Raw genomic sequence first — 23,611 nt, 5'->3', positions numbered from 1 at the left:
GAATGTGTTTCTGCCTCCTTACTCTCCTTGAGGCCTTGTACCCTTCAAGTATCCCTTTGGCATCTAGAGAGCTTATCCCAGCTTGTTTTTTCCTTTGTTTTCATTTATCTATTTATTTTAAAATAGGCTCTTGGTTATATTTTAAACTCTGTGCTTTTTGATTTTTTTTCGTATAGTCTCTCCTTCCTTTTGATGTAGCTGCTCACTTGGTTTCCCTTTGCAGTGGCCTCTTTCTCTTCCATGTACCAGTCCAGTTGTCAAGGGAAGTTGCACAGGAGCATATCCTGGGCAGGTATATTTATATATCTTTAAGGACAAAAAAAAAAAGTATTGCCATAGAAGAACACCTCTGATTCATAGAAAATGTATCCCTCATACTTCATGTTCCCTTTCCATGTCTCCTGTCTGTACCCAGCCTCATTACTCTCAACAAATGGATCTTGACTAGCATGAGAAGTCCAAGCCAGATCCAACATTTGCAAGCGCAGGCGATTCCTTAAAGCAGCTTCTGGTTTAGCTGGGGCGGGTTGTGACTCGCGAGGCACAGCACTAAATGGCCTGTCAAAATGGCTGAGTGGCTTGGTTAATTGGATTATTGATTTTCAGCTGTGTTTTACAATTGGCTTTGTGTTCTGCTAAATGTAAAAGCTCCCACTTGTGAGAACGGCGCAGTGTGCTTGGGACACCCACCCTCCAGTGAACCCCGTGTCAGCCGCAGGAATCCGGCACAATTGGGCACAGAAAAGAGAAAAGGAGCTGATATATATATAGCTGATATATATATAGGCATATATATATATAAAGTTTGATGTTACAATGGATGCTGGTTAAAAGCTTTTTAAATTAAAAAAAGAAGAAATATATTTTAGGGGAGTACCTGCTAAATTCTGGCTTTTTGGAGGCTCTATAGTAGTGTAAACTCTTTCTCCACTTCAGTAAAATTGACTTTGTAACTCAATGAAGTGGAGATCAAACCGCACACCGTATGAGCACAACACCTGCATTGCTTTGATAATCGGCGATGCTTTGTGCGTTTAATTAGAGGGTTGGAATGTGTTGCTGCCTCTTTCCTTTGCTGGAAAATTCTCTGCAGAGCAGCAGGTGTTGGTGACTGCGGGTCCTTGGTGACACGGACCACACAGAGCAACCCTGAGGTGCTGCAGGGAAAGATTGTCCGATATTTCTCCTCTGCTCATATTATTCTCTTTCCACCTGAAGAATAATTAGCGAGTGCTCGCATTATTTAAAACCAGCAGCAATCTCGGCAGTGGTGTAAGAGCGAGGGGAGCTGGGAAGCACTGGGTGTGTGCAGGTGTGTTCTGGCTTGGACAGCTAACCAGATCAGCACGTTGTTTGGGGGTGTTTGGTTTGGTTTGGTTTTTTAGAAGGTATGTGTGTGCAATGCTAACTCTTAATTGCTTCTTTGAAATAACTTTGATCCCGCGAGCTGAAATCAATCCAGGAAAAGCTGCTTTAGTGATTTTTTTAAATTTTTTTTTTTCTTTTTAATTTTGCTGATTTTATTTCTTTTTTGTGTGTGCTAGTTTTATTTTGATTTTACTTTGGAAAACAAATCTTGGCCTTTCAGATTGGTCTTCCAGTCCCTTGTGTGCATAATGGGAAGCCTCCTGTTCTCCAGCCTTTTCCTCAGGACAAAAACCAAAAAGCAAGGCCAAGGGGTCAGACTCATCCCGGTGGTCAGGGCCAGGTCAGACGCTGCGATGACCCTGTCCCCTGTGCAGGGCTCCCCGAGCTCTGCGCTCAGTGTGGTTCCATCAGCCCTTGGGCTGAGCAGATGCCACGTGCAGGTTTCCCAGTATCGCTGCAGTGCATGTGTGACTCTTGCTCTCTTGTCCTTTCATATGTCTAGGGCTGAATTGTTTCACTTCTACTGAGACATACTAGGAAAACTGCCAAACTGCAAGGAAATGGCTCCTCCTAAAATCTCTTATCTCCTTCTAGGCCACTACAAGGCACAGGAGCATTGCATTTCAGTACCAGAAAAACTGACTTTTTTTTGCACACTTGCATAGAACTGATGTCTTCATTGTCTGGATAATGATGAGCTTTTAATGCTGGTCTTGTACTTCCTCACATCTCCGTAGTTCCTGTCTGTCCTGGTAACCCAGCATTGATGTACAAGGTCCCGTTTCCTCATTCCGTCCCCTGCTTGTTCATCAGTAACAATTGGACACAACTGCACTTATTTTTGATCAAAGCAGCCGCAGCCCTTTGCTGGGAGGGTAAGGTGCTCCGTTACTCTGTGCAAAAGGGGAGCCAGGAGCAAGTCTGACATGACAAGAAATGCAAGAACCAGAGCGCTCATTGAATGTGGCCCTTCTGTTGAAATCCCGTAGGGAAAAGGCTGGTGCGTGAGAGGAGCGGACGGGGACCTGCCGGGCTGTGCCACACTCCAGGCTTCAGTTCTTCTGCCTTGTGTCTCGGTAGAGTCGGCGGTGGTGCTGGAGGAAGGGAGCCCGTCAGAAACGGAGCTGAAGGAAACTGAGTCCCCGGCTGAGTCTCCGGAGAGCGAGGACATTGAGACTTCATGTTCCGAACAAGTCCTGAGCGAGGAAAGGTTTGGTAAACCCCAGGAGTCTTACAGCAGGGTAAGGAGGCACAGCTTGACCGGTTCTGTTCGGTGTTGGACTCAATGATCTTAAAGGTCTTTTCCAACCTAAATAATTCTATGATACGCTAAAATCCACATGCAGTCGGGAGCGAGGGCTGGACTGGCGGTGCAGGACACACGCAGAGCAGCAGCGGCAAACATCTGGTTTGTGCAGGGTCGTCACTCGCATTGCTTTGTACTCAGCACCTTCTGCTCATCTTTCATGGGAGGTGTCGGGGGTGCTGTTAGCATTACTATTGTCAGCTTTTATTTTGCATATCAGGAAAACTGTCCATCTTTGTTTCTTCCCTCTTTAAGTCCTCCTCAACCTCCAGTCAAGAAGAAAAATCTCTGAAGTCGGAAGACCTGGTGGAGGGTGGAATTCCCATCGGGAGGGTCCTGCCATCGGAGGACGGCCGGACGCTGGAGGAGCTTTCCTTCCAGCCATCCCAGCCGCTCAGCAAGTCCAGTTCTTCCCCCGAGCTACAGACGCTGCAAGAGGTCCTCAAAGATGCCAATGGCAGAGAAGGACCAAGGAGGCTGAGCACAGAAGTCAAATCGAAATCCCAGTCTGGGAACCTGGAAGGGGAAGGGCTGGGCGGTTGGCTGGGCAAGGGAGAGGATGCCAGAGCCACGGGGTCAGGGGGGCTGGATGGCACTGCTCCTGTCACCTCCCCTCGCTCCCCCTCGGGCCTCCGGCCCCGCGGTTACACCATCTCAGACTCGGCCCCGTCCCGGAGAGGAAAAAGGATCGAGAGAGATGCCTTCAAGAGCAGAACAGCAGCCTCCAACGCTGAGAAAGTACCCGGAATAAACCCAAGGTGGGTGGAGGGGCTTGTCTGGAGCTGGAAGTGGTGAGTTTGGAATTGCTGGAGCTGTGGCTGGATTTGTTTCGGGGGGTGTACTGGTTTTGTGGGACCTACAAAACAGCATCTGATTAAAAAGAAAGATTAATTACCTGTTTTCTCAGGACCTAATACAGGCGTGTTGAACCCACTATCACCAAATTAACTTAGTGACATAGAAAATGGGTCTCTTAAATGGCAAAAGAAATAGATAAATAGTTCCCTCATGTTCTTAATCTGTCCTGCTTTAGGGTCCAAATGTACGTGTGGCTTGAACGCAGGTCACCTCGGGTTAACTTGGCTGTGAACAGGATGAATTACTGGTCTTGCAGTTCAAGAAATAGAATGTGCAAAATACTAAGAAGGGGTTATAATAGTTGCTTGTTGAGCTTTACATATTGCCAGTTGCCCCAGATTGCATTATGAGACAATCTTCATTGGGTTGAGAGCAGATAAAATGGACATGTCTGTAGAATCATTTATCTGCCAGCCTAGAAATACCCCCCATAGCCTTGAGCACGTTCCTTCTGCCCCGTTCTGTGTACAGATTTGCCTTTGGAACAGGGAATTTGTGCAGCTGCCGCTGTTTGACACAACCATTGGTTTTTATGACAAGAGTCTATTACAAACTGCGGGTAGTCCAGGCACCTAAAGTGTCTCTAGAAGATGAGTAATACTCTGTTAGCATTTTAATTGCTTCTCTTTTTCTTCTGTACACGATGTTCTTACATGCAGTGGGTCAAAATGGGCTTAATTTTTATGGTAACAGGACTTTTTTTCCCCTCTCTCCCTTAGCTTTGTGTTTTTGCAGTTGTACCACTCCCCCTTCTTTGGCGACGAAAACAACAAGCCCCTTTTGCTGCCAAATGAGGTAGGCAAAGATTTTTTTTGTTAATTTTTGTGTTTAATTTTTCTAACCTCATTACGTTTGTTGAACATAAATGGTGGTAATGACTGTCCAGCTCAGCTGGAGCAGGTTAAATGTGGTTCCTATCCCCAGTGCTACAGATGGGAGATTTTCTGTTCCCCAGTCCTGGTGGCTCCTGCTTTATGGCTCTGAATTGAAGTTGAGATACTTGGAGATTTTGCTGATGCTGTTACAGAATCCCAGCCAGAAAGCAGGATGATTTGTGGACTTTGGGGTTTTTTTGCTGGTAGGGGGAATGCAGGATGAAAACCGAGCGTTAGGTGATGTTGGCAGAACCCGTCAGCCCTCTGTGTATAATAACTGGGAGTGGCCAAGAAGCTTTTTGGGGCTGTATGATGAATTAATCACAAACTTCCTGGAGAATTAATGCTGGGATGGGGTTCTGGTGACCTGAGCACTGCAGCCCTCCAGGTGATGGTTTCCCCTACTGTTTGGTTCGGGTGCTCAGGCAGTGGGAGCCCTGGGGAGATGAGGTGACACCTTGTGCTAAAAAAAATGTTCTTCAGAGCAAGAGACTTGATAACTTTTCATCCCTGGAGCTTGAATGAAGATATGGTGTAATTTGTCACGGCAGCTGCATCTAACCCGTACTGTTTACCAGATTAATCTCATGTGAAGTGTAAAACCAGGAGAGTTGAGTGGCAGATACCGTGTAGCGCTGCTCTATACCTGGTTCTGGTCCCACAGCCCAGAGCAGCGCTCAGCAAGGAACACGCTGGTGCCGGTCAGGAGTCGGTGCCCACGTCGTGCTGTCACTGTCCTGATGGGCTTTAGGGAGGGCAGTGGGGTGCGGAGATTGGTTTTTAACGATGTGACCGCTGTTTTGGTTGCAGACCTTTGAGAGATCGGTGCAGCTCCTGGATCAAATTCCTTCTTACGACACACACAAGATCGCGGTGCTCTACGTTGGAGAAGGGCAGGTAAGCTGCGTGCAGGTGCATTAACCCTTGAACAAGCACATCTCAACAGAAGGCCAGGGCACCGCTGTTATAGCTGCTTCTGCACTCACCTTGCTTTTCCTTAGTTTCTTGCACTAAAAACCAGTGCTTGTGTGAAGCCCTTCTAGGAGGGCAATGACCATGCTGGTGTTCAGCATGGGACTCCCGTGTTCTTATTTCCTAGAGCAACAACGAAATTGCAATTCTGTCAAACGAACATGGATCCTATCGCTACACGGAGTTCCTGACTGGGCTGGGGAAGCTCATTGAGCTCAAAGACTGTCAGCCAGATAAAATTTACCTCGGTGGCCTGGACGTGTGCGGGGAGGATGGACAGTTTACCTACTGCTGGCATGATGACATTATGCAAGGTAAGGTGGCTCCAGGGGTTGGAATTGGGAGGATGGTATTTTCTCCCCTGATGTCTGACCTGCTTTCTACAAACTCTTTCCTTTCCAAGGATGTGCTAAAGATGACCTGCGGCTCTGTTCTCCTCCCATTCCCTCTCTGGTATCTCTGCAAACCATGTGTTAAAGATTGCGAGAGATGCATACCTGCCTTATTTAAGAAAAAAAAAATCAGACCACTTTTAAAACATTCTACTCTGTTAAAGGTTGATATGGTTTGGTGTCAAGGTTTGTAGAATAAGTACTTTATTCTTGAGCTGCTATGAAGCTGTTAATTGAGGGTTGTGTGTGCATGTCAAAATGCTGCTAATTGTTCCTCTGCAGAACAGCACTGAAAGCAGGAGCGTTGTCGTTACTGTGGTTGTTGCTAATTGACCTGCAGCATTACCAGCTCCTGCAGCACCAAGTGGTGCAGATACTGCCCAGGATCCAACAGGCCACGAGGAACTTCCAAATATCATGTTTTGATTTGGCTGTCACTAGTGGGGACAAACCTATCAAGGGAGCACAACTTGTATTTTTTATTATTGTGGTGCTGGTACTACTCTGTCTTCCAACGAGTGCTGCACATTGACCATCGCTGCTGGCAGCGCCGCCTTCCCAGACCAGCCTAAGGCTCTTTCTGTTTCCCCTTCAGCCATTTTCCACATTGCTACCCTGATGCCCACAAAGGATTTGGATAAATATCGCTGTGACAAGAAAAGGCACCTTGGAAATGATTTTGTTTCTATTGTTTACAATGATTCTGGAGAAGACTTTAAACTGGGAACAATAAAGGTACAAGATTTTACTTGTGGGTATAAAAAGGCATATGACTGTAAACCCTTAATCTAACATGTGTTATCTTAGCAAACAGTGTTGAGATAATGAATGGAGTTTTTTAGCCTTGGTGTGTTCAGGTGCGTTGGTTTGTGGCACTCAGAAGAATCATGATGGCTGCCATTAAAATGTATCTGACTGTTTTATTGTTTTCCCCTTAGGGTCAGTTCAACTTTGTGCATGTTATCATCACACCTCTTGACTATGACTGTAACCTGGTGACGCTGCAGTGTCGGAAAGGTAGGAACTCCAGCAGCCTTTGGCCTCAGTCTTTCCTGGACTGGTGGTGCCACAACTGCCTTTGCTTGGATGTGGTTTTGTGTTGCAAAAGTAAAAAACCTTCCAGGAGAAATTCTCTGAAACCAATTTGCTGCCCAGTTGCATCTGGATATGTCCCGTGGTGGTCCCAGCCTTGGCCTTTGTCCTTCACAGTGCCACAGGACCCAATATTTGAAAGTGGTTGTGGCTCTGTGCGCGTTCAGCAGCGCCGGTGCCATCATCTGCAGGGGTGTTTGCTTTCCTCCTACCAAACGGGCACCTCTGGGCTGGTTTTTGTTCACGCTGTGGTTCATGGGACAATGAGCCCCTCAAGCTCTTCTCAAACCTTTACAGAGCAGCCAGAATTTGAGAATTTTGAGCTACTTGTGTTAAGTTGCAGTGCAAGTTCTGTCACAGTTGGGGCTGTAGAACTTGGTGGGAACTTCTGAGATTCTGTAGTCCAATTCTTCATGTTTATATTACTTATCTCTTCAGTTACTGACAAACTGGTTTGTTCTTAACTGTCTTAGAAGGATTTTTTTCTGCTTCTTTTAAAACAAAGACATGGAGGGTCTCGTGGACACGAGTGTCGCCAAGGTTATCTCTGACAAGAACCTGCCATTTGTTGCCCGTCAGATGGCTCTGCACGCCAACGTGAGTACCCGAGCTCCCCAAGACCTCCTGCCTTCAACAAGCAGGGTTGGTAAACCAAATAAACAAATAAGCTTTCTGTCTCAGTCTTTAAGTCAGAGTTAGCATATGAAGAGTTATAACTTAAGCTGCATTTCAGTCAGCGCTGAAATGTTGTATTGTTGTGGTTAAGTGAATGTGCCGCCTCTCTTTCCCTGCTTCTTCCCAAATTAGATGGCTTCCCAGGTTCATCACAGTCGGTCAAACCCTACTGACACCTACCCATCCAAATGGATAGCGAGGCTCCGGCACATTAAGCGGCTCAGGCACCGGGTAAGTCATTTCTTAGTGTTTAGAACTGGGCGCTACTTTAGAGTCTTAGTATAAATAAGGCTCATGAAATCAGCTGTCAAAACCTGCTGAATAAGAGGAGGAGTATGTGTAAGAAGGTTAGAAGCCAGCTCTTGTGTAGCGACGTGGGTCTGGACTTGTGAGCTTCCAGCTTCCCCGGTGGCAATGGGGTTGGGGACCCTGGTGACAGAGCTGCAGCCCCTTGGCCCCATGCTGGGGATGGTGGGACGAGCTGTCCTGATTAACTTGTCCCGCGCAAACGGGGAGAGAACAGAGCTCATCTGCTCTTGTTTGCCTTTCAGCTACGTGAAGAAACCCAGTACCAGACTCCTGGGCTGCCTCTGCAGATGCACCCGTCTGCGCCGGCAAAGCCCCCACCCCAGGCTCCCCAGGACCCCCCGCCCGCCTATGAGACGGGGCAGAGGAAGCGCCTCATCTCCTCGGTGGACGACTTCACCGAGTTCGTGTAGATCCCAGTGGGTCTGTGGCTGTTCTGGGACGGACGAGGCAGCGAGAGCGTTTCACCACCCGCACGGACACGGCGGAGCAGGTTTGCAGACAGCGTGGCTGTGCCACTTGCATGTGGGCTTGGCATTGAACCCAACCAGAGGCTGGAACGTGTCTCTCTCCGCCTGCCATTGCTGTCTGATGAGGACACTGTATCCGCAGCCGATGCTTCAAAAGGACCAATTCTACATGTTTTGTGTTTATTTCGTTTGAGCTGTTTCAGCGCTTCCATCTCTGTTGGGAACGTTCTTGCAGCACCTTTCTCTGGGCTCCTTCTACACCAGTGGCTGGTGGGAGCAGACAAGCTCTGATGCTCTGCATTTCGTCTTGCAGTTGGAAGGTACAGGAATTGTGGGAACTTTGACACCTTTATTGGGAATGAAATACAAGTCACTATTTCTAAGCTCTCTGGAATCCCAGCTCCTCTCCAGGCCTTGGTGCCTCTTGACACTTGAACTTTTCAGACTCTCAGCCTTGGTCTGATGCGGCTCCAGGAAGAATTAACTTTGGTTCGCAAGTGACCTGTTGGACATGCTGCTTAAATCCCCAAGGACTTGTCTCCATTTTGAGAGATTCACGGCAAACCCTCCCTTGTTCGGCAGCAATGCTTTTGGTACCAGGAGCCCAACCCGGGAGGTGGTGCCACTCGCCGGGGCAGCGGGACGGCAGAGCCAGGACAGGAATCGCTCGCGATGAACAAACACAGACCCACTGTCATCCTGCGGGGATTTAACCAGAGCCCAGCGCCGGCTTCAAGGTTCAGCTGCGGAATTTCCGCTGATTGCAGTGACTCTGGGGGGCAACTGGTAAAATCCTTTTCTTGACAGACCGTTGAGATGTCTTGGGGCATGGGCTTTGAGTTCTGCTTGTTGCACTAACACCTGGGACCGTTTCTGTGGGGCCTTGGCTGCTGAAGCTGGTGACAAACGCTCCTCTTGGTGCCCATGTGTGCAGGGGACGGGGATTCCACACCCGCCGTGCAGTAAGACGGTCAGCAGACACTACACTACTAACCTGGGAGAAACCACATAAGCTGGATGATACTGTGAGTACTTTATCTCCTGATTTGTCAGTAAATGAGAAGTGTGGCTTTTTGGCAATGGGCCTGTGCCATGGAGATGAAGACAAGTGCAATCTGCACACGGAACTGCGAAGTGACAGGCGAGGGGACAGAAGTGACGCTACCAGCTCGTGAAGGGCTGTTCGGGAACGCTAAGTGTATGTTGTGTTTTGAGTGTTTATAAGTCGTAAAGGAAATAAAATGTTTGTTATGGTCAGTGGGTTCTCACTGGCCTGGGAAGCTTCAAACTGTGTTTCATGATAATGTAAATTCCTCCTTTCGGTTTTCCGCTCCGGATCGCGCAGGAGCGTAACAGAAGCACGGGAGCCAGGTCCTAGCAGTCATCTTTTATTTGACCTTGTCATTTTTTTTAAGAAACATCCCCACAGTTACAAAATACAATATTTTTGTTTGCAGTGAAATGCTGACCAGACAGTAACAGTTGGCATATTGGTCACAATTTTCTGCTCTTTTTAAAAAAAGCGCTTATATAAGAAGTCCCTCCCTCTCCCTTTTAAACTAATGGATAAAGGCTTTTATTTAAGCAGCTTGATACTGTTGCATCTTTGTGAGACTTAATAAATAAGAAACCATCTCTGGGTGACTACAAACACAGAAATATACATTCAGGAGTATTTATTATGGGCTGGGGCTGTAAGTCAAGTTCATCGCAGGTGTGACTCGGTAACAAAGCAGTGAAGTGCCTGATGGGGACGGGACCCTGGGAGCCTCGCGGGAGTTTGTACAAATAACCGCTGCGATGAGAACTGGGGTGCTGGGGGCTGTGGGGGCACCCACCGCGCACGGGGCCCTCGCAGGGGTTCCAGAGCTGCTCTCGTGCTGCCAGGGGCAGTTGTCTGAGCAGTTGTCTGAGCAGTTGTCTGAGTCTCTGCTCCTCTGGGACCAGGAGCAGCACTCGGTAAGTCACACACATCACGTTGCACTCACACCTGGAACAAGCTGGGTAAGAAACAGGCACTTGGGAACAACAACAACCATCCTGAGGTCTCATGTGGAGCTGCCTCGTCCCACCTCCTGTGAGCTCATTACAGCTGCTCTGCCTCGTCTCCTTCCTGCACCTCACTCTAATTAACAACCTCTGAAATGAGCAAACTCGAGCCGGGGGGGTGAGGAGGGGCTGAGAACCAAACTCTTTTTGGCTCTTGAAGATGCAAGAGCTTTCCAGGACCTGCTTGGGTCATTTTACTCACTGAATTTTGCTCCACTGCAGAAGGGGACAGACGGACATGGGGCTGGAGGTTCCAAGGGGCTGCTCTGGGACAGTTGTGCTCAGATCTCCCATAGAAGAACCTAAATGAGCACTTCCCTATGGAAACCCAACCTTCTTCCAGTTCTCTTGGCCAATAAAAATGCCTGCATGCTGACGGAGTGCTGGTCAAAGATGAGCAACTTGCGGTTGCTGTTTATGCGACTGAATTCTTCTCTGGTACTTTTGAGGCACAGCCAAAGAGTCCAAAACTTTGGCTTTAAGGACAGAAGTAGACCAGAGTTCCTGAGTTTCACCCAGGGCCTGTGCTTATCTCACCAAAAAGATTTTGCTTTATAACCATGTCTGTCCTTGCCCCAGGGAGGAAACACCAAAGGGACAACAAGCTTGAAAAACAATTTTAGATACCAGAAGAGGTCTGGAGCGGACAGAGCTGTTCGTAAAAGGAGGAACAAACGACTCCTGCAGCGCACAAAGCTCTGGCATCAGCCCCAGGCCCCACGGCTGGTCCAGGCACCTACAGCCCCCAAGGTGGGGTTCCCCATCCCACCTCTTGCCGCTGAACTCCATCACCTCCTCATCACCTGCCTTTCCTTCCTGCTACAAAAGCTTCACGGTTACCAGGATTAGTTTTGTCCTCTCCACTTCCCTCTGTACAATCTGCTCTTCCAACAACCTCTCTGGTGACCAACCACTCTCACTTTAAGTGACCTTCAAGCCACAGCACACTCGTTTTCTCCAGCCCGTGTCCTTCTGCAACCTCTCCGCAGCGTCTTGTCCTTCACAGCAATTGAGTTTCTCAAAGGTAACTCACACGGGTTCCAAAACTGTCACCAAGAGCAACCCTGTGCCCTTTAGTCACCTACAGGGACGTGGGCAGGCGCCTGGAGCCAAGGAGGCACGCGGACAGCTGTAACTAACTCTTTTTTAAAAGTACCTAATTAAATCTTTAAAAATACCTAATTACATCTTTAAAAGTATGTAACAGAGCACGGCAGAAGTGCTGGGAGCTGGATGGGGAGACGCAGGAGGTGACATCTCTCAGAAGAGCCCAGAAAGGTCACCCTGGCCAGTGACACGGGGATGATGCTTCCAGGACGAAGCTGCAGCCCAGCACAAGGTCCCCGTCCCCTTCCCAACGCCCGAGCAGGTCCTGGGGGACACTCCAGCTCCCGTGTCCCCGAGCTGGGGGAGCACACGCACCACACGCACACAGACACCCGATCCTTATATACACGGGACATTCCCAGGAAGAAGCACTTAATACATCCTTTAAATAACTCTGACAATAGTGTTCTGTCTCCTATCTACATGTTTCAAACACGTTACCGATGCTATGAAAATATAGCAAACATACAAAAATATATACATTTAAAAAAAAATAACCAACAAAAAACAAACCAAAACACAAACCCAAACATATAAATTACTTACACTATACATAACGTGAAATGGTGTTGATGGAGCGACCGCTTCACCCACCTGCCCCAGCGCCTTGTGCTTCTTGTCGGGAAGATGCCAGGAGGCCCCGGCCCTGCTGGGGGTGCGGGGGCTGCGGTCGCTGCATCAGCATTTGCTCATTTCAGTTTATGATTTAAACAGACAAAAATACTGCTTTTGTGATATATTATCCCGTCTCGTTAGATCGCATGTGTCATTGTTAGCCGAGGAAAGCATTGTTTAAAGTGCTGGGCAGTACATATGAACAAGTAAACAAAAAATATATATACTTAGGTCAATACATTCCTTGGATTAGAAAAGCCAAGCAGGCAGCAGCACCCGCGGGCTGGGGGTCCCAGCGGGGCCTGGTATGGGGGGTCCCCACGCTCGGGGACGCTGGAGCAGCCGAGGGCTCCGCAAACCGGAGCTGCTGCTCGTCCCCCGCTGAGCGCAGCTGGCAGCGCTGCTGGCTGCTCGCAACGTCCTTCCTTTTAAATACCGCATCTCTTTAAATACAAATAATAGTACCAATTTCTGGAGGATAAAAGTAGCCAATACTAGAAATTAACTGATCTGGGTGTAGATATCATTTGTCTATATCTATATATATTTATGCTTTAAAAAAAAACCAAACAAGGTTAAATATCTTCTTGAAACCTGTAGCTTTCCTCCACAGTGTGTCTGGTCAACAAAAATCCAAGACAGTTCAAACCTTCAAGGCCTGGGGCTCTCCCGTCCCCCTTCCAGCCGGCACAGCCAGCGGGGGGAGATGAGCCTCTCACGGTCACCCTGTGCAGCCCCTAAAGTGTCCTTGTCACAGTCGCCACAGGCGGCTGTTTGCACATGGTGCCATTTAACAAAACAGACAACTTTATAATACTGCCCTACTGTGTTTTCTGCGTGTACCCCACGCAGCCTCTCCCGGCTGTCCCCGAGGAAAAGGCTGAGCCTTCTCCAACCAACCCCTCTTGCTGGAAACCACCGTGGGGCAGTCAGCACATCTGATGGGGACAGTGGCAGGTCCCTGGGGACAGCGGCCGCCCCATGCACCCTGGCAGGCACAGCCGCTGCGGTGGGAGCTTTCGGAAGCGGCAGCTCCCGAGGCTCCAGGTCTGCACGGTAGGCACAGCCCACCCTTCGCAAACCCCTTCCCCGACGCTCTGCCCTGCGTGGGCTCTTCTCCCTGCCGTGCCCAGCACAACGCCCATTATTTAACCGTGGGGTGCACCCTGTTCTTGGCCCGCAGGGGACGTTTCTTCTTCCCCGCCGGAGCTGCAGCAGTGTACGGTTTGTGCGGGGGCAGCACAGATGCCGCCACGCTGATGCCTCTGCTGGCTCGAAGGAGCCGGCTGGGCACAGAGCCCCGAATGCTGCTGCCCAGTGGGGCAGCAGGAGAGTTTGGGGACAGCAGGGGGTCCCGCGGGGGCTGCAGGTCCATGTCGGAGGAGATCTCGGGTGAGGGCCCCTGCTCTGTGCTGCCTGCACAGTACCTGCTCGTGACGTCCTCTGACACTGGGGCGACACTCCGGCGCGAGCGGCGGCTGCGGGAGCCCTGCAGCTGGTGCTCGATGCGGTACACGTCCTCCGTCACCTGGTTGACCCGGTCAAATTGGGCGAGCAGCATCTCAAAGAGGGAGAGGAGCCGCTGGATGTCGGCGTCCACTTCCAGGCTGTCGCGAGTGCTCAGCACAAGGCTCAGCCCGTCCAGCTGGCTGGAGGACGTGGAGGCCCTGGAGCTGTCGGAGGCGGCGCTGGGAGTGGGGCCCCGAAAGGACTTGGAGTCGCTGGAGTCTCGGGATGGCAGCGGCTCCATCCCCTCGAACCTCACTTTGTGCCGGAACTGCAAGAGAAGAGGGGAGTGTGGGTTATTTTGGGGAACACTGTGCTGGGGCACCGCATCCTGCTCCGAGCAGCCCCAGGGCTGTTCCCAGCCATTGCTTGTGGGTCAGGCCACAGCAGGGACCTGGGGACAGATCCCAGGTAAAACCATGTGCAACTCTGGGACTGAAAACTGGCAGCAGATGCCTCCACAACACCCCATAACTCACGCAACTTTTGGGCCTCCAGAAATGGCCACTGCTCCAGCCCTCAAATGCTGGAGGAACCTGACTGTGAAGAGCAGCAGAGGCAAAGGAAGGCTGAGGATGGTGGATGTTGCTTCTCTGCAGCCAGACCCTGTCTCCACAGAGCCTCCCAGGATGCACCCACCTCCTTGGCTTTGCTGAAGCCCATCCACATCTTCAGCCTGCGCACGAAAAGCTCCACCATCTCGTAGTCCTGGGGCTCAAAGGCAGGACGGTACAGCTCAAAGTGCATTTCCCGGTAGCTGTAGATCAGCACTGCAGTGAACAGCCTCAGCACGATCCACACCTCCAGGACGATGTAGCTGGTGCAGAACAGGTAGTAGAGGCCCGAGGAGCCGGGCAGGGAGGGCCGGAGCGTTGCGCTGCCCCGCAGCATGGCCAGGAGCAGCAGGAGGCTGCTGCCCACACTGCGAAATGACTCCGAGGAGGAGGAGAAGAGCTGCAAAGGTGACATTGGAGATATAACAGAATCACGGAACCATTTTGGTTGGAAGAGATCATCAAGTCCAACCGTTCCCCCACCCCTGGCACTGTCCCATGTCCCTGAGAACCTCATCTCCATGTCTGTTCAACCCCTCCAGGGATGGTGACTCCACCACTGCCCTGGGCAGCTTGTTCCAATGCCCCACAGCCCTTTGGGGAAGAAATTGTTCCCCAGATCCAACCTCAACCTCCCCTGGCACAACTTCAGGCTGCTTCCTCTGGTCCTGGTGCTTGTTCCTGGGGAGCAGAGCCCGACCCCCCCCGGCTCCAAGCTCCTTTCAGGCAGTTCAGAGACCAGAAGGTCTCCCCTCAGCTCCTGTTCTCCAGCTGAACCCCCCAGGTCCCTCAGCCGCTCCCATCACACTTGTGCTCCAGCTCTTTCCCAGCTCCATTGCCCTCAATGAGAAGGGATCAATGGCAAAATACCCACCTGTCCCCCGATACTCACTACTCCATCTTGCACAGCATGAGCCCTGAGGAGCAGCCCAGAAATGGTCTGTGACAAGGACAGGTCACAGACACAGCCCCTGCCCAAAGCCATCTGGCCTGTGGCAGACAAAGCTCCCTGTGCAGGCTGGAGGTCACGGTCATGGCGTGGTGAGGGATGAGAGACAACACGGCCCTTGCAGGTACTCACCAGGAAGCCGAGCTGTGCGTAGGCCAGGAGGAGCACGGTGAACGCCAGCGCCGCGGCGACCAGCTCCTTCGACGACTTCTGAAAGGTCTTCCCAAAGACAGACCATTGCCTGACGAACCGCAGCTGCTGGGCAGCCTGGGACCGACAGAGAGAGTGGTGTCACCACAGTGGCCCCTGGCAGAGGCTGCTGCCGGACCCTGCCAGCCCTTCCCACACCCACCAGCCCAGCACAGGAACAGACAGTTCAGCAGGTTTGCTCATGCCATTGTAGCAGCGAAGCGGTGAGTCCTGCACAAACACTGAACCAGAGTCCAAGGGCTCAGGACATCAGGGTGTCCTCAGAGCTGGTGTGCAGCTCTGCTTCCTCCCGGACCTGAGCACCTCCGAGTAGAACCAGGGTACAGCAGAGCTCCAGCACTTCCAACCCCGTCACGTTATACTTTTCTGTTTAACATGTTGAGCACTAAGCCTCCCTGTGTTCCTTCAAAGCAGCTCCAGTCAACATCTGCAATGGAGCAGATCTTCCTCCTGCCTTCAAAACCTGAGCCTCCATCTCTCCCCTCCTTTGACATGTGTCTTGAAGGTCTTTCAAATACCTCTACAAGTCTGAGAAATTCACAAAGCAGAGAGCATCTTATTCAAAAGGCTCCTTGCAGTCAAAACCAGCTGATCAGCCACACCAGGGTGAGTTCCCCAGGGGAGTTGAGAGGCTTTAGAGACACAGCAGAGTTGCCTGGGAGTGTGCAGCTGCGTTGCCCCCACCCCATCCTGCAGCAGGGTCTGGAGGCAGGAGCAGCCCCAGCATGTTCCACCAGCACCTGCGCAGCAGGACCACGCTCCTGCGCTTGGTTTTACTGCAAAGTCCTGCTGTGGGACTGCCCAGGGCTGACGAGCTGGCACAGGAGCACCAAAGCCTGGCAAAGGACATCCCCGTCCCCATGCTGCACCCACCCAGCCCTCTCTGTACCTGCACAGTCAGGAGGAAGAGGAGGGATGCAGCCAAGGTGCTGAAGACGGTGTTGAGAATGGCCACCTGGTAGAAGTTGGTGAAGCCTTTGCGGTTGTTGAGGTACTTGAGCCACTGCTGGTCGGCCAGGGTGGCCTGGCTGAGGTGCACCACCACCGTGCAGGTGCTCAGCAGGATGAACACCCACTGGCCATAGTTGCCCCACAGGGTGAAGTAAGCCCAGCCTTCCTTCTTGATGGACAGCGACTCAGACACCACGAAGTAGACCACGAACATCATGAGGAAGACCTGGGGGTGGAATGGAGAGGTCACCAGGGAAGGAGAGGGCAATGCCCGAGCCTTGTGCTGCACCAGGGACCCTGTAGCACCGTGGGATAGCAAAACCCCATGTACTGGGCTAAATTCTGCCAGCCCACGGCTGGAATCATAGAATCATTGTTGTTGGAGGATACCCTCAAGATCATGGAATCCAACCATTAGCTAACTAACTCTAGCACCAACCCATGTCCCTAAGAACTTCATCTATGAGTCTGCAGCACACCCTGAGTCCTTCCCTGCCTCCCTCACCCCATTCACACCCCATCATTCCCTTGTGCCCTGGCAAGGCAGCTCCCCAAACCACATCCCACACGCTTGTGACAGGGTGGCAGAACCCAGGCAGGGTCCCTGGGGACATGGCCAATGTCCCCGTTGAGGACAGAACAACAAAAACCTCCAGTTCCCACACTGACAGGCACGAATTCAAGGGAGCAAAGAGGCTGAGACAAGACCAAGAAATGCTGCCAGACAGGAGGAATGTCCATCCCCTCCAGCAGTGCCAGAGATGTTCCTGTGTGCTGCTCAGGCCTGGAAGTGAAGCGGTGACAGGCGTGGGAACAAGTGGCCTCAGGCAGAGTCCCCCAAGCCCTCCGTGCAGTGATCGAGAGGAAGAGGAGGGTCGGGGGGCAGCACCACACTGACCATCATGAGAAGCTGCAACGTGACACCCGCGCTGAGCCGCAGCAGCGGGAAGGGGCTGATGGTGACAGCGGTGATGGCCTGGCCGGTCCCCAGGAGCTCCAGCTGCAGGGTGATGGCAGCGTGCAAGTCCACGCTGGGGTTGTACTGCACCAGCTCCACAAAGACCACCCGGCTCCTGGGGATGGGAGAAAAGCAGCTCAGGGCACTTGGACAACACCGACCCAGGGCTGGTGCCACAGTTCAGTGGGATCACAGATCCCCTCCGTCCCATGACAGCCCAGCAGCACACCAGGTGACAGCAGGATGTGTCCTTCACCCCGCCACACTCACATGTTGTCGATCCAGGTGTGCTGCTGAAGGAACCGCAGCTGAGCCCTGCTCTCCTCCAGAGAAGCCCCCAGCTCCTGCACGTAACCACTGCTGTCATAGAACGAGATGTAACCCCAGTACCAGACCCTGTAGAGGAATGAGGAGTTGTAGGGTGACACATGGGGACAGAGCAGCCACCGGTGTGCTCTCCTACATGGCAGGGCAGGAGCAAGGGTGCAGATGCAGACCTGACCCCTGTGCTGCACATCCAAGGGCCACAGCTGCCTCGTTCTTTATTTCATGAGATAAATTACAGAAGTGCATTGACCCATCTTAGCAAAAAGATGCAATCACAGAACAGTCTGGGTTGAAGGGACCTTCCCAACTCCTCCAGTGCCACCCCTGCCATGAGCAGGGACATCTTCACCAGCTCAGGTTGCTCAGAGCCCCATCCAGCCCGGCCTGGGATGTCTCCAGGGATGGTTCATCCACCACTCCTCTGGCCAACCTGAGCCAGGCTCTCACCACCCTCAGGGGCAAAAATGTCTTCCTCACATCCAGCCTGAATTTATTTTGATTTAAAACCAATGTCTTTGGCAGATGGAGCAGGGGGTGTAGGTGCAGGTGCTCCTTACCCTGTCAGGTCGGGTGGTGAGTAGGACCATGCTGCCGTCACGTTCACGGCTGCCCTTTCCCAGCCAGCTGCGTAGTCTGCAGTGGAAAAGCTGCGCGGGTCGGTGCAGCTGCTGCCGGCAGCCGTGTCCAGGCTGTGCAGCACGTCCTGGGCCGTGCGCTGGCACTCGGCTAGAAAGAGAGTGACACTGTCACCCTAGGGAAGGCCAGCCCAGCACTGGGGCACAGCTCCCTTCTGCATAAGACCCCTCCGTGTTCCCAGTCACACCTCCAAAAATGACAGAATTGTTTTGGTTGGAAAAGACCCTCCAGATCATCGAGTCCAACTGTTACCCCACCCCTCGCACTGTCCCATGTCCCTGAGAACCTCATCACCGCGTCTGTTCAACCCCTCCAGGGATGGTGACTCCACCACTGCCCTGGGTAGCCTGTTCCAATGGCCAACAGCCCTTTGGGGAAGAAATTGTTCCCAAGATCCAACCTCAACCTCCCCTGGCGCAGCTTGAGGCTGTTTCCTCTGGTCCTGGTGCTTGTTCCTTGGGAGAAGAGCCCGACCCCCCCCGTCTCCAAGCTCCTTTCAGGCAGTTCAGAGATCAGAAGGTCTCCCCTCAGCTCCTGTTCTCCAGGCTGACAACTACGTCACCCTCTCTCCTCAGTGTAAATCCTCACAAGTGGGTACCCCAGTTCATTGTCTCTGAAGGCAGCAGAACCAGACACACAAATACAAGTGCTGCAAAGAAAAACCTTCTTCCAGAACCTCTGCCTTGCTCCATCCAACCCCAGTTGCACCCTGCCCCAGTCACTTTGTCCCTCCAGGAATGTCCCCCCGCTGTGACAGCAGAGCTCTGGTCGCTGTCCCACGTACCCTCCTGCAGCCGGAGCTGCCGCAGCCGCGCTGTCCCCAGCGTCGTGCTGGAGCTCTCCTGCGCCGAGCGGTTGTTGTACAGGTACGGCAGGAACACCTGGGACATCCAGACCCAGAACTGGTCTGACCTGCAATGCGGAGAAGACATGAGAGGCCGAGCCCCGCAGTAGCTGCATCAGGGCTGGTCCTGCGTGTCTCACTCGTGACCGACGGAGTTTTGGGGAGGTCACTCTGGTTGCCCCCCTCCTGGAGCAGGGCAGAGGCAGCACCTCCATCCATACAAGCGCTGGAGCCAGTACAATATTTATTTGACATGCAAGAGCTAAAGGTGATTGAATCCATCCCCGCAGACGAGGATCAGAGCAGTGGGGCTGTGGCACCACAGTGGAATAGAGATGATATTTAGAGCAGATTCTGCTCTGCCCTCCACCTTTTAACCACTTTCACCCCCAAAACTCCAGCGAGTTCACTGCAATCATTCCCGATTCCTACGGTGGTGAATCAAAGTTTCTGTGACTTTGTGTGATGCACAAGTCATGTCTATTTGCACAGAGAATCGAGAGGTCTGTAGGAGCCGGGTACAAAGACGTCATTGATCCCAGGCAGCCGTTCCAATGTCAGCCTGGACGCTGGAGTTCCCAGTGGAGTGGAAACCCAGCTGGGAAAATTTAACCCAGTTAAACCATATGTGCAGAGCAAGGAAGGGAAGGACTCTGTATTTATATGAGATGTTATTTTTGGTTCTCATGACTCTGTTTATGGCTAAACCCTACAGATGTAAATTTTGGAGACAGAGCAAACTTGTGTCATTTTAACCAGATACAGAAAGATAAACACCTGTAATTCACACAGACCCTTCCCGCTACAGAAAAAAATCAAAATTCAAAGGAATTAAAGCTCTCAAGTCCTACAGGTCCCCGTAGCAGAACCACAAGGACCAAAAGGGACGTGCTCACTGCCACACTGTGTCTGCCACCAGAGGCACCAGTGCTCCCCAGTCAAGAACTTATGGGAGCAGCTGGAGCAGGAGCCCCAGAGCCAGCCCAAGCCCATCTCTACAGCCCTGCATGGCTACTCTGAGATTAAATATCTGGTTCTGCCCCATGCCTGGGTCCTTTGCAATCTGGTACCTCTTGATGCGGAGGAATTCATTGCTGCCCAGCTGCTGCTTGATGGAGCTGCGCAAAAGGAAGGCTCTGCTGTTGCGGGAGGCATCTCCATAGTTGGTGAGCAGGATCACCAGCAAGAACATCATGTAGATGAGGAAATTCTGGCAAAGAGAGAGGAGAAAGGGATCGCACCCGAGCACGGAGTGTCGGTTTCTCCATCCCACAGCAGATCAGGGTTTCCCACCGCCTGCCATGCAGGACCAGGACCCAAACCTCGCTGTTCTTTCTTTTTCCATATAGGAAGCAGTTTAAAATGAAACCCAGACCACAGGCTCATAACAACATTTGTTGTTCAAAGCAGCCAGGCTAGCACCAGATGTTTACGCTGATACGCATTGCACAACCTCCCCATACAAGCTCCTATACGTTGGCAGCTTGTATATGATAGTTCTGGGGGTTTCCATCCTTTAAGGGGAAATCACGCGGTTAAAAATAACTTGACTCAGTGAAAGCAGCTGTATGTTCCAAGCACAAGTGCAGGGGATTAGTGCTGAATGAGCTACAAGAGATGGAAACTTCTGCTCCTAGGTGGGGAGTTAATGTCTTTCACAAGACTCAATGAATTTTCTTGTGCAAGCTGGTTTCTACTGGTCACTGCAAACTTCACCCTAACCTCAAACACCTGAATTATGGGGTCAAACACACCAGCTGCTCCCCATCACCCCCCTTGATGGTTCTGCCTTCCAGCCACCTCAGATCTCAGAGCTTCACAGAGCAGATGAATGTCACTGTCAGTCTTGTACAGATGGGGAAACTGAGGCAGAGACTAGAGATGCCCCTACTAGCTCAGGCGATCACAGGTGCACTGGGACAATCCACACAAGGCTGTGTCTCAGCTCCTGGAGCCACTGCCCCTGCCTGGGCACTATCGGGGACATCTCACCTTCAGCATTCTGTGGAGCAGTTTGACCTTCCTGGCCTCCTCCTTGGCCTGGAACAGGGCAAAGCCCTGGGGGGGGCGGACCTTGCTGATCTTCTCAGAAACATGTTCCACAAATGGATGCTCCACCAAGGTATCATCTTCCTCTGGGTGCAAGCGCTTGGCAACCAGTGAGAAGTAGAGGGCTTCCAGCAGAACCTGGGGGACACGTGGTGTCAGGGCCAGGGGACAGTGGTGCCACCAGAAACCCTCCAGCACAGCCAGTGAGTGGGACATGGCTGCTGAGCAGCTCTGGGGGTGGCAACAGAACCTCTAAAACAAATTGCCACTGGCACTGCCTCTCCTGCAGCTGCTGTGCAGCCTTCTCCTCCTATGGGGACACAGAGATGCGACAGAGCATTTGCGCAGTGACTTGATTACTGTCTGGACAAGCTGTTAATTACAGCTAATACACACGAGTACAGATATGTGCTTGTGTCCTTGTGGTATCCTCACCTTCAGGGGCTCCCAGACCAAGAAAGATGCCAAAAAGCTGAATATCCCTGAGATGAGCCACATGAGGGCAACGCTGGAGGAAAAGCCCACACCGATCCATACGGAGACCCCCGCAGAGGTGGCAAAGAGCAGGAGGCTGATGCCATGAGCCAGATAGGAGCACCAGGCTGGCAGCAAGCGCTTCCTGAATGTTTGGTCTGCAACTGGAAGGAGGGAGGGAAAACAAGAATAAACCTGACTGCAAAAGGGTCCCAGTGGGGACAGGACAGGCTGAGCACAGCACTCATCCCAGCAGAGAGCTTGCCACCAGCCCTGGGGAGTGTGGAGGGATTGTCCCAGCCATGTCCCACTGAGTAGGGACAGGGACAGCACACACAGCCAGCCTCCTACTGCAGACAGGATGGGAAGAAGGAGGTGGGATGCTGATCTGGGAGGTGGGATGGGTTCCCCACGTTCTCTCAGAGCCCCAGGACCATGGGCAGGCCCAGCCTGGCTGGATGTGCTGCCAAACCAGGAAAAGCCCCAGATTTGTTGCTCTGGCTAAATTCCAACTGCCAAGCCACCCTGCCCCAGGGCTTGCTTGGCGCAGCTTCCTTCAGCCACCTGTGCAACCCAACACCTGCACAGAGATACTACAGCCATTCCTCAAACGAGATGAAGTGCTGGATTTTAACGGACCCAAATGTGTCTGATTTTCCTGTGGCACCCTGCTCCAAGGAAGCCAAGAGCTTGTGCTATGAGAACTGACACTGAGCTGCTCTGCAGGGCACCTGGGCACTTGTCATCTCCAGACCCTGCGGGAACCGACAGCCCCTTCCCTGCCTTGCGCCAGCCCAGCTGACGTTACACGACCCTGGAGGAAGTGCCTCTTCCCCTTTGTTTTGCTTTGCTTGTTGATTTGAACTTTCATTGGTGTTTGACTCCCTCTTTCTTCTGGTTATGTACAGACTGACTCTCCTGCTGGAAGGACGGATGGATGGATGGATGGGCTGATGGCTGCAGGGCAGACTAATGGGGGAAGCAGCAAGTGGAGCTTCCCCAGGGCACATGGGAGGGACTGTCACACAAGTGGTGGCTCACTGAGATTCAGGCTCTAAGAGAAGGTGTCAGGAAACATCAAATCTATCCCAAGTTGGGGAGCAGCCTTTCCCAAGGCTTTTTATTCACCTTTCCTGCCTATGCCTCCCAAGTGCTGCTGTGTGCAATGGCCCCTCTGTTCCCACATCCCCTCCAATGCTGGCACAGCCCTGTGACCCTGGTACCTGTCCAGGTGGACCTGGCTGATCTGCTGATGTCCCTGGGAGGAGCTGACACGCTCTGGCCTTTGTCATTCAGCTTCTGCATCATGACAGTCTCCACCTTTTCCCCGAACACACTGGACCTGCCAAGGCGAAGAGTTGACACTGCTGAGCCATGCCACCGTGGGCTCTGGCACCGACGTGGGCTGCACTCCAGTGCTGACACCAGTGCCACAGCCCCAGACAGGTTAGAAGCACTCAGAGCAGCCCAGGCTGCTGGGGCATTTTGTCAGGAGCCCACAAAGCTCTGAAGACACATCTGGGGCTTTAAGTGGATATTCCAGGTGGCTTCTGGAAGGTTGGCAGTGCCCTCCAGGAGCTCTGGCTGGGGGTGCTGCAGGGATCGTGGCCAGTAAGGACACAGAGACTTGTGACAAGGCTGACCCAGGCATCTGCCATGTCCCCAAGCCCATCTCAGCTCACTGAGGCTGGGTGACAGCAGCTGCTGCAGAGCTGGGCAGGAGGGTGAGAGACAGGAGGCACTGGCCCAGCTTATACTGAATATCCTAATTATTTCAAGTATTATAAGTACTAGCTTATACTCAGTCCCCCAAATACTCACAGGCCTGAGATCAGATCCGTGTCAGCCCTCATGTACGGCCCGAGGTCCTGGGAGTGCGAGATGCCACTGGCTCCGTCTGCCAGGATCTGCCGGATCAGATCCTCATCTGGGGAGAGAGTGTGAACGGCTTTGGCAGGAGCAGAGCAAGCAGCACCACACAGGGGTGGCTCTGATCATGCAGGCTCAGCCACGCTTGTGAGCTGAGGAGGAGGATGGCCATGGCGAGGCCCTGCTCCCCTCTCGCCTG

At 52.2% G+C, this 23,611-nt stretch overlaps 2 protein-coding genes across 14 annotated transcripts in view; one reads left to right on the top strand and one right to left on the bottom strand.

Annotated features, from left to right (window-relative positions):
* Positions 1-9,602, top strand: part of TSC2 (TSC complex subunit 2) — a 33,758-nt gene extending 24,156 nt beyond the window's left edge. For 6 of the 9 annotated variants that reach the window (XM_065850990.2, XM_065850987.2, XM_065850986.2 and 3 more), the window contains 11 exons: positions 224-292; positions 2,449-2,609; positions 2,930-3,432; positions 4,252-4,327; positions 5,218-5,304; positions 5,507-5,693; positions 6,367-6,506; positions 6,710-6,788; positions 7,369-7,460; positions 7,671-7,769; positions 8,090-9,602. In XM_065850990.2, the coding sequence (XP_065707062.1) occupies positions 224-292; positions 2,449-2,609; positions 2,930-3,432; positions 4,252-4,327; positions 5,218-5,304; positions 5,507-5,693; positions 6,367-6,506; positions 6,710-6,788; positions 7,369-7,460; positions 7,671-7,769; positions 8,090-8,257 (1,661 nt within the window). In that variant the 3' untranslated portion in view covers positions 8,258-9,602. The remainder of the gene's footprint in view (positions 1-223; positions 293-2,448; positions 2,610-2,929; positions 3,433-4,251; positions 4,328-5,217; positions 5,305-5,506; positions 5,694-6,366; positions 6,507-6,709; positions 6,789-7,368; positions 7,461-7,670; positions 7,770-8,089) is intronic. The other 3 variants (XM_065850991.2, XM_065850989.2, XM_071815068.1) reach the window with 1 other exon arrangement.
* Positions 9,603-9,686: 84 nt separating this feature from the next.
* PKD1 (polycystin 1, transient receptor potential channel interacting) overlaps positions 9,687-23,611 on the bottom strand; it is an 87,496-nt gene continuing 73,571 nt past the window's right edge. For 2 of the 5 annotated variants that reach the window (XM_071815063.1, XM_065850260.2), the window contains exons 34-46: positions 23,365-23,470; positions 22,767-22,885; positions 21,505-21,707; positions 21,013-21,207; positions 20,091-20,230; positions 18,961-19,088; positions 18,098-18,266; positions 17,484-17,609; positions 17,154-17,328; positions 16,194-16,481; positions 15,227-15,361; positions 14,231-14,545; positions 9,687-13,862 (exon numbers count right to left, since the gene is read on the bottom strand). In XM_071815063.1, the coding sequence (XP_071671164.1) occupies positions 13,230-13,862; positions 14,231-14,545; positions 15,227-15,361; positions 16,194-16,481; positions 17,154-17,328; positions 17,484-17,609; positions 18,098-18,266; positions 18,961-19,088; positions 20,091-20,230; positions 21,013-21,207; positions 21,505-21,707; positions 22,767-22,885; positions 23,365-23,470 (2,732 nt within the window). In that variant the 3' untranslated portion in view covers positions 9,687-13,229. Of the gene's footprint in view, positions 13,863-14,230; positions 14,546-15,226; positions 15,833-16,193; positions 16,482-17,153; positions 17,329-17,483; positions 17,610-18,097; positions 18,267-18,960; positions 19,089-20,090; positions 20,231-21,012; positions 21,208-21,504; positions 21,708-22,766; positions 22,886-23,364; positions 23,471-23,611 lie in introns of those variants that run through there. The other 3 variants (XR_011741436.1, XM_071815064.1, XM_071815065.1) reach the window with 3 other exon arrangements.

Source organism: Patagioenas fasciata, chromosome 15 (genome assembly GCF_037038585.1).
Source record: "Patagioenas fasciata isolate bPatFas1 chromosome 15, bPatFas1.hap1, whole genome shotgun sequence".
In the NCBI taxonomy this organism is placed as follows: Eukaryota; Metazoa; Chordata; class Aves; order Columbiformes; family Columbidae; genus Patagioenas; species Patagioenas fasciata.
This window is presented reverse-complemented; position numbering and strand designations above follow the sequence as displayed.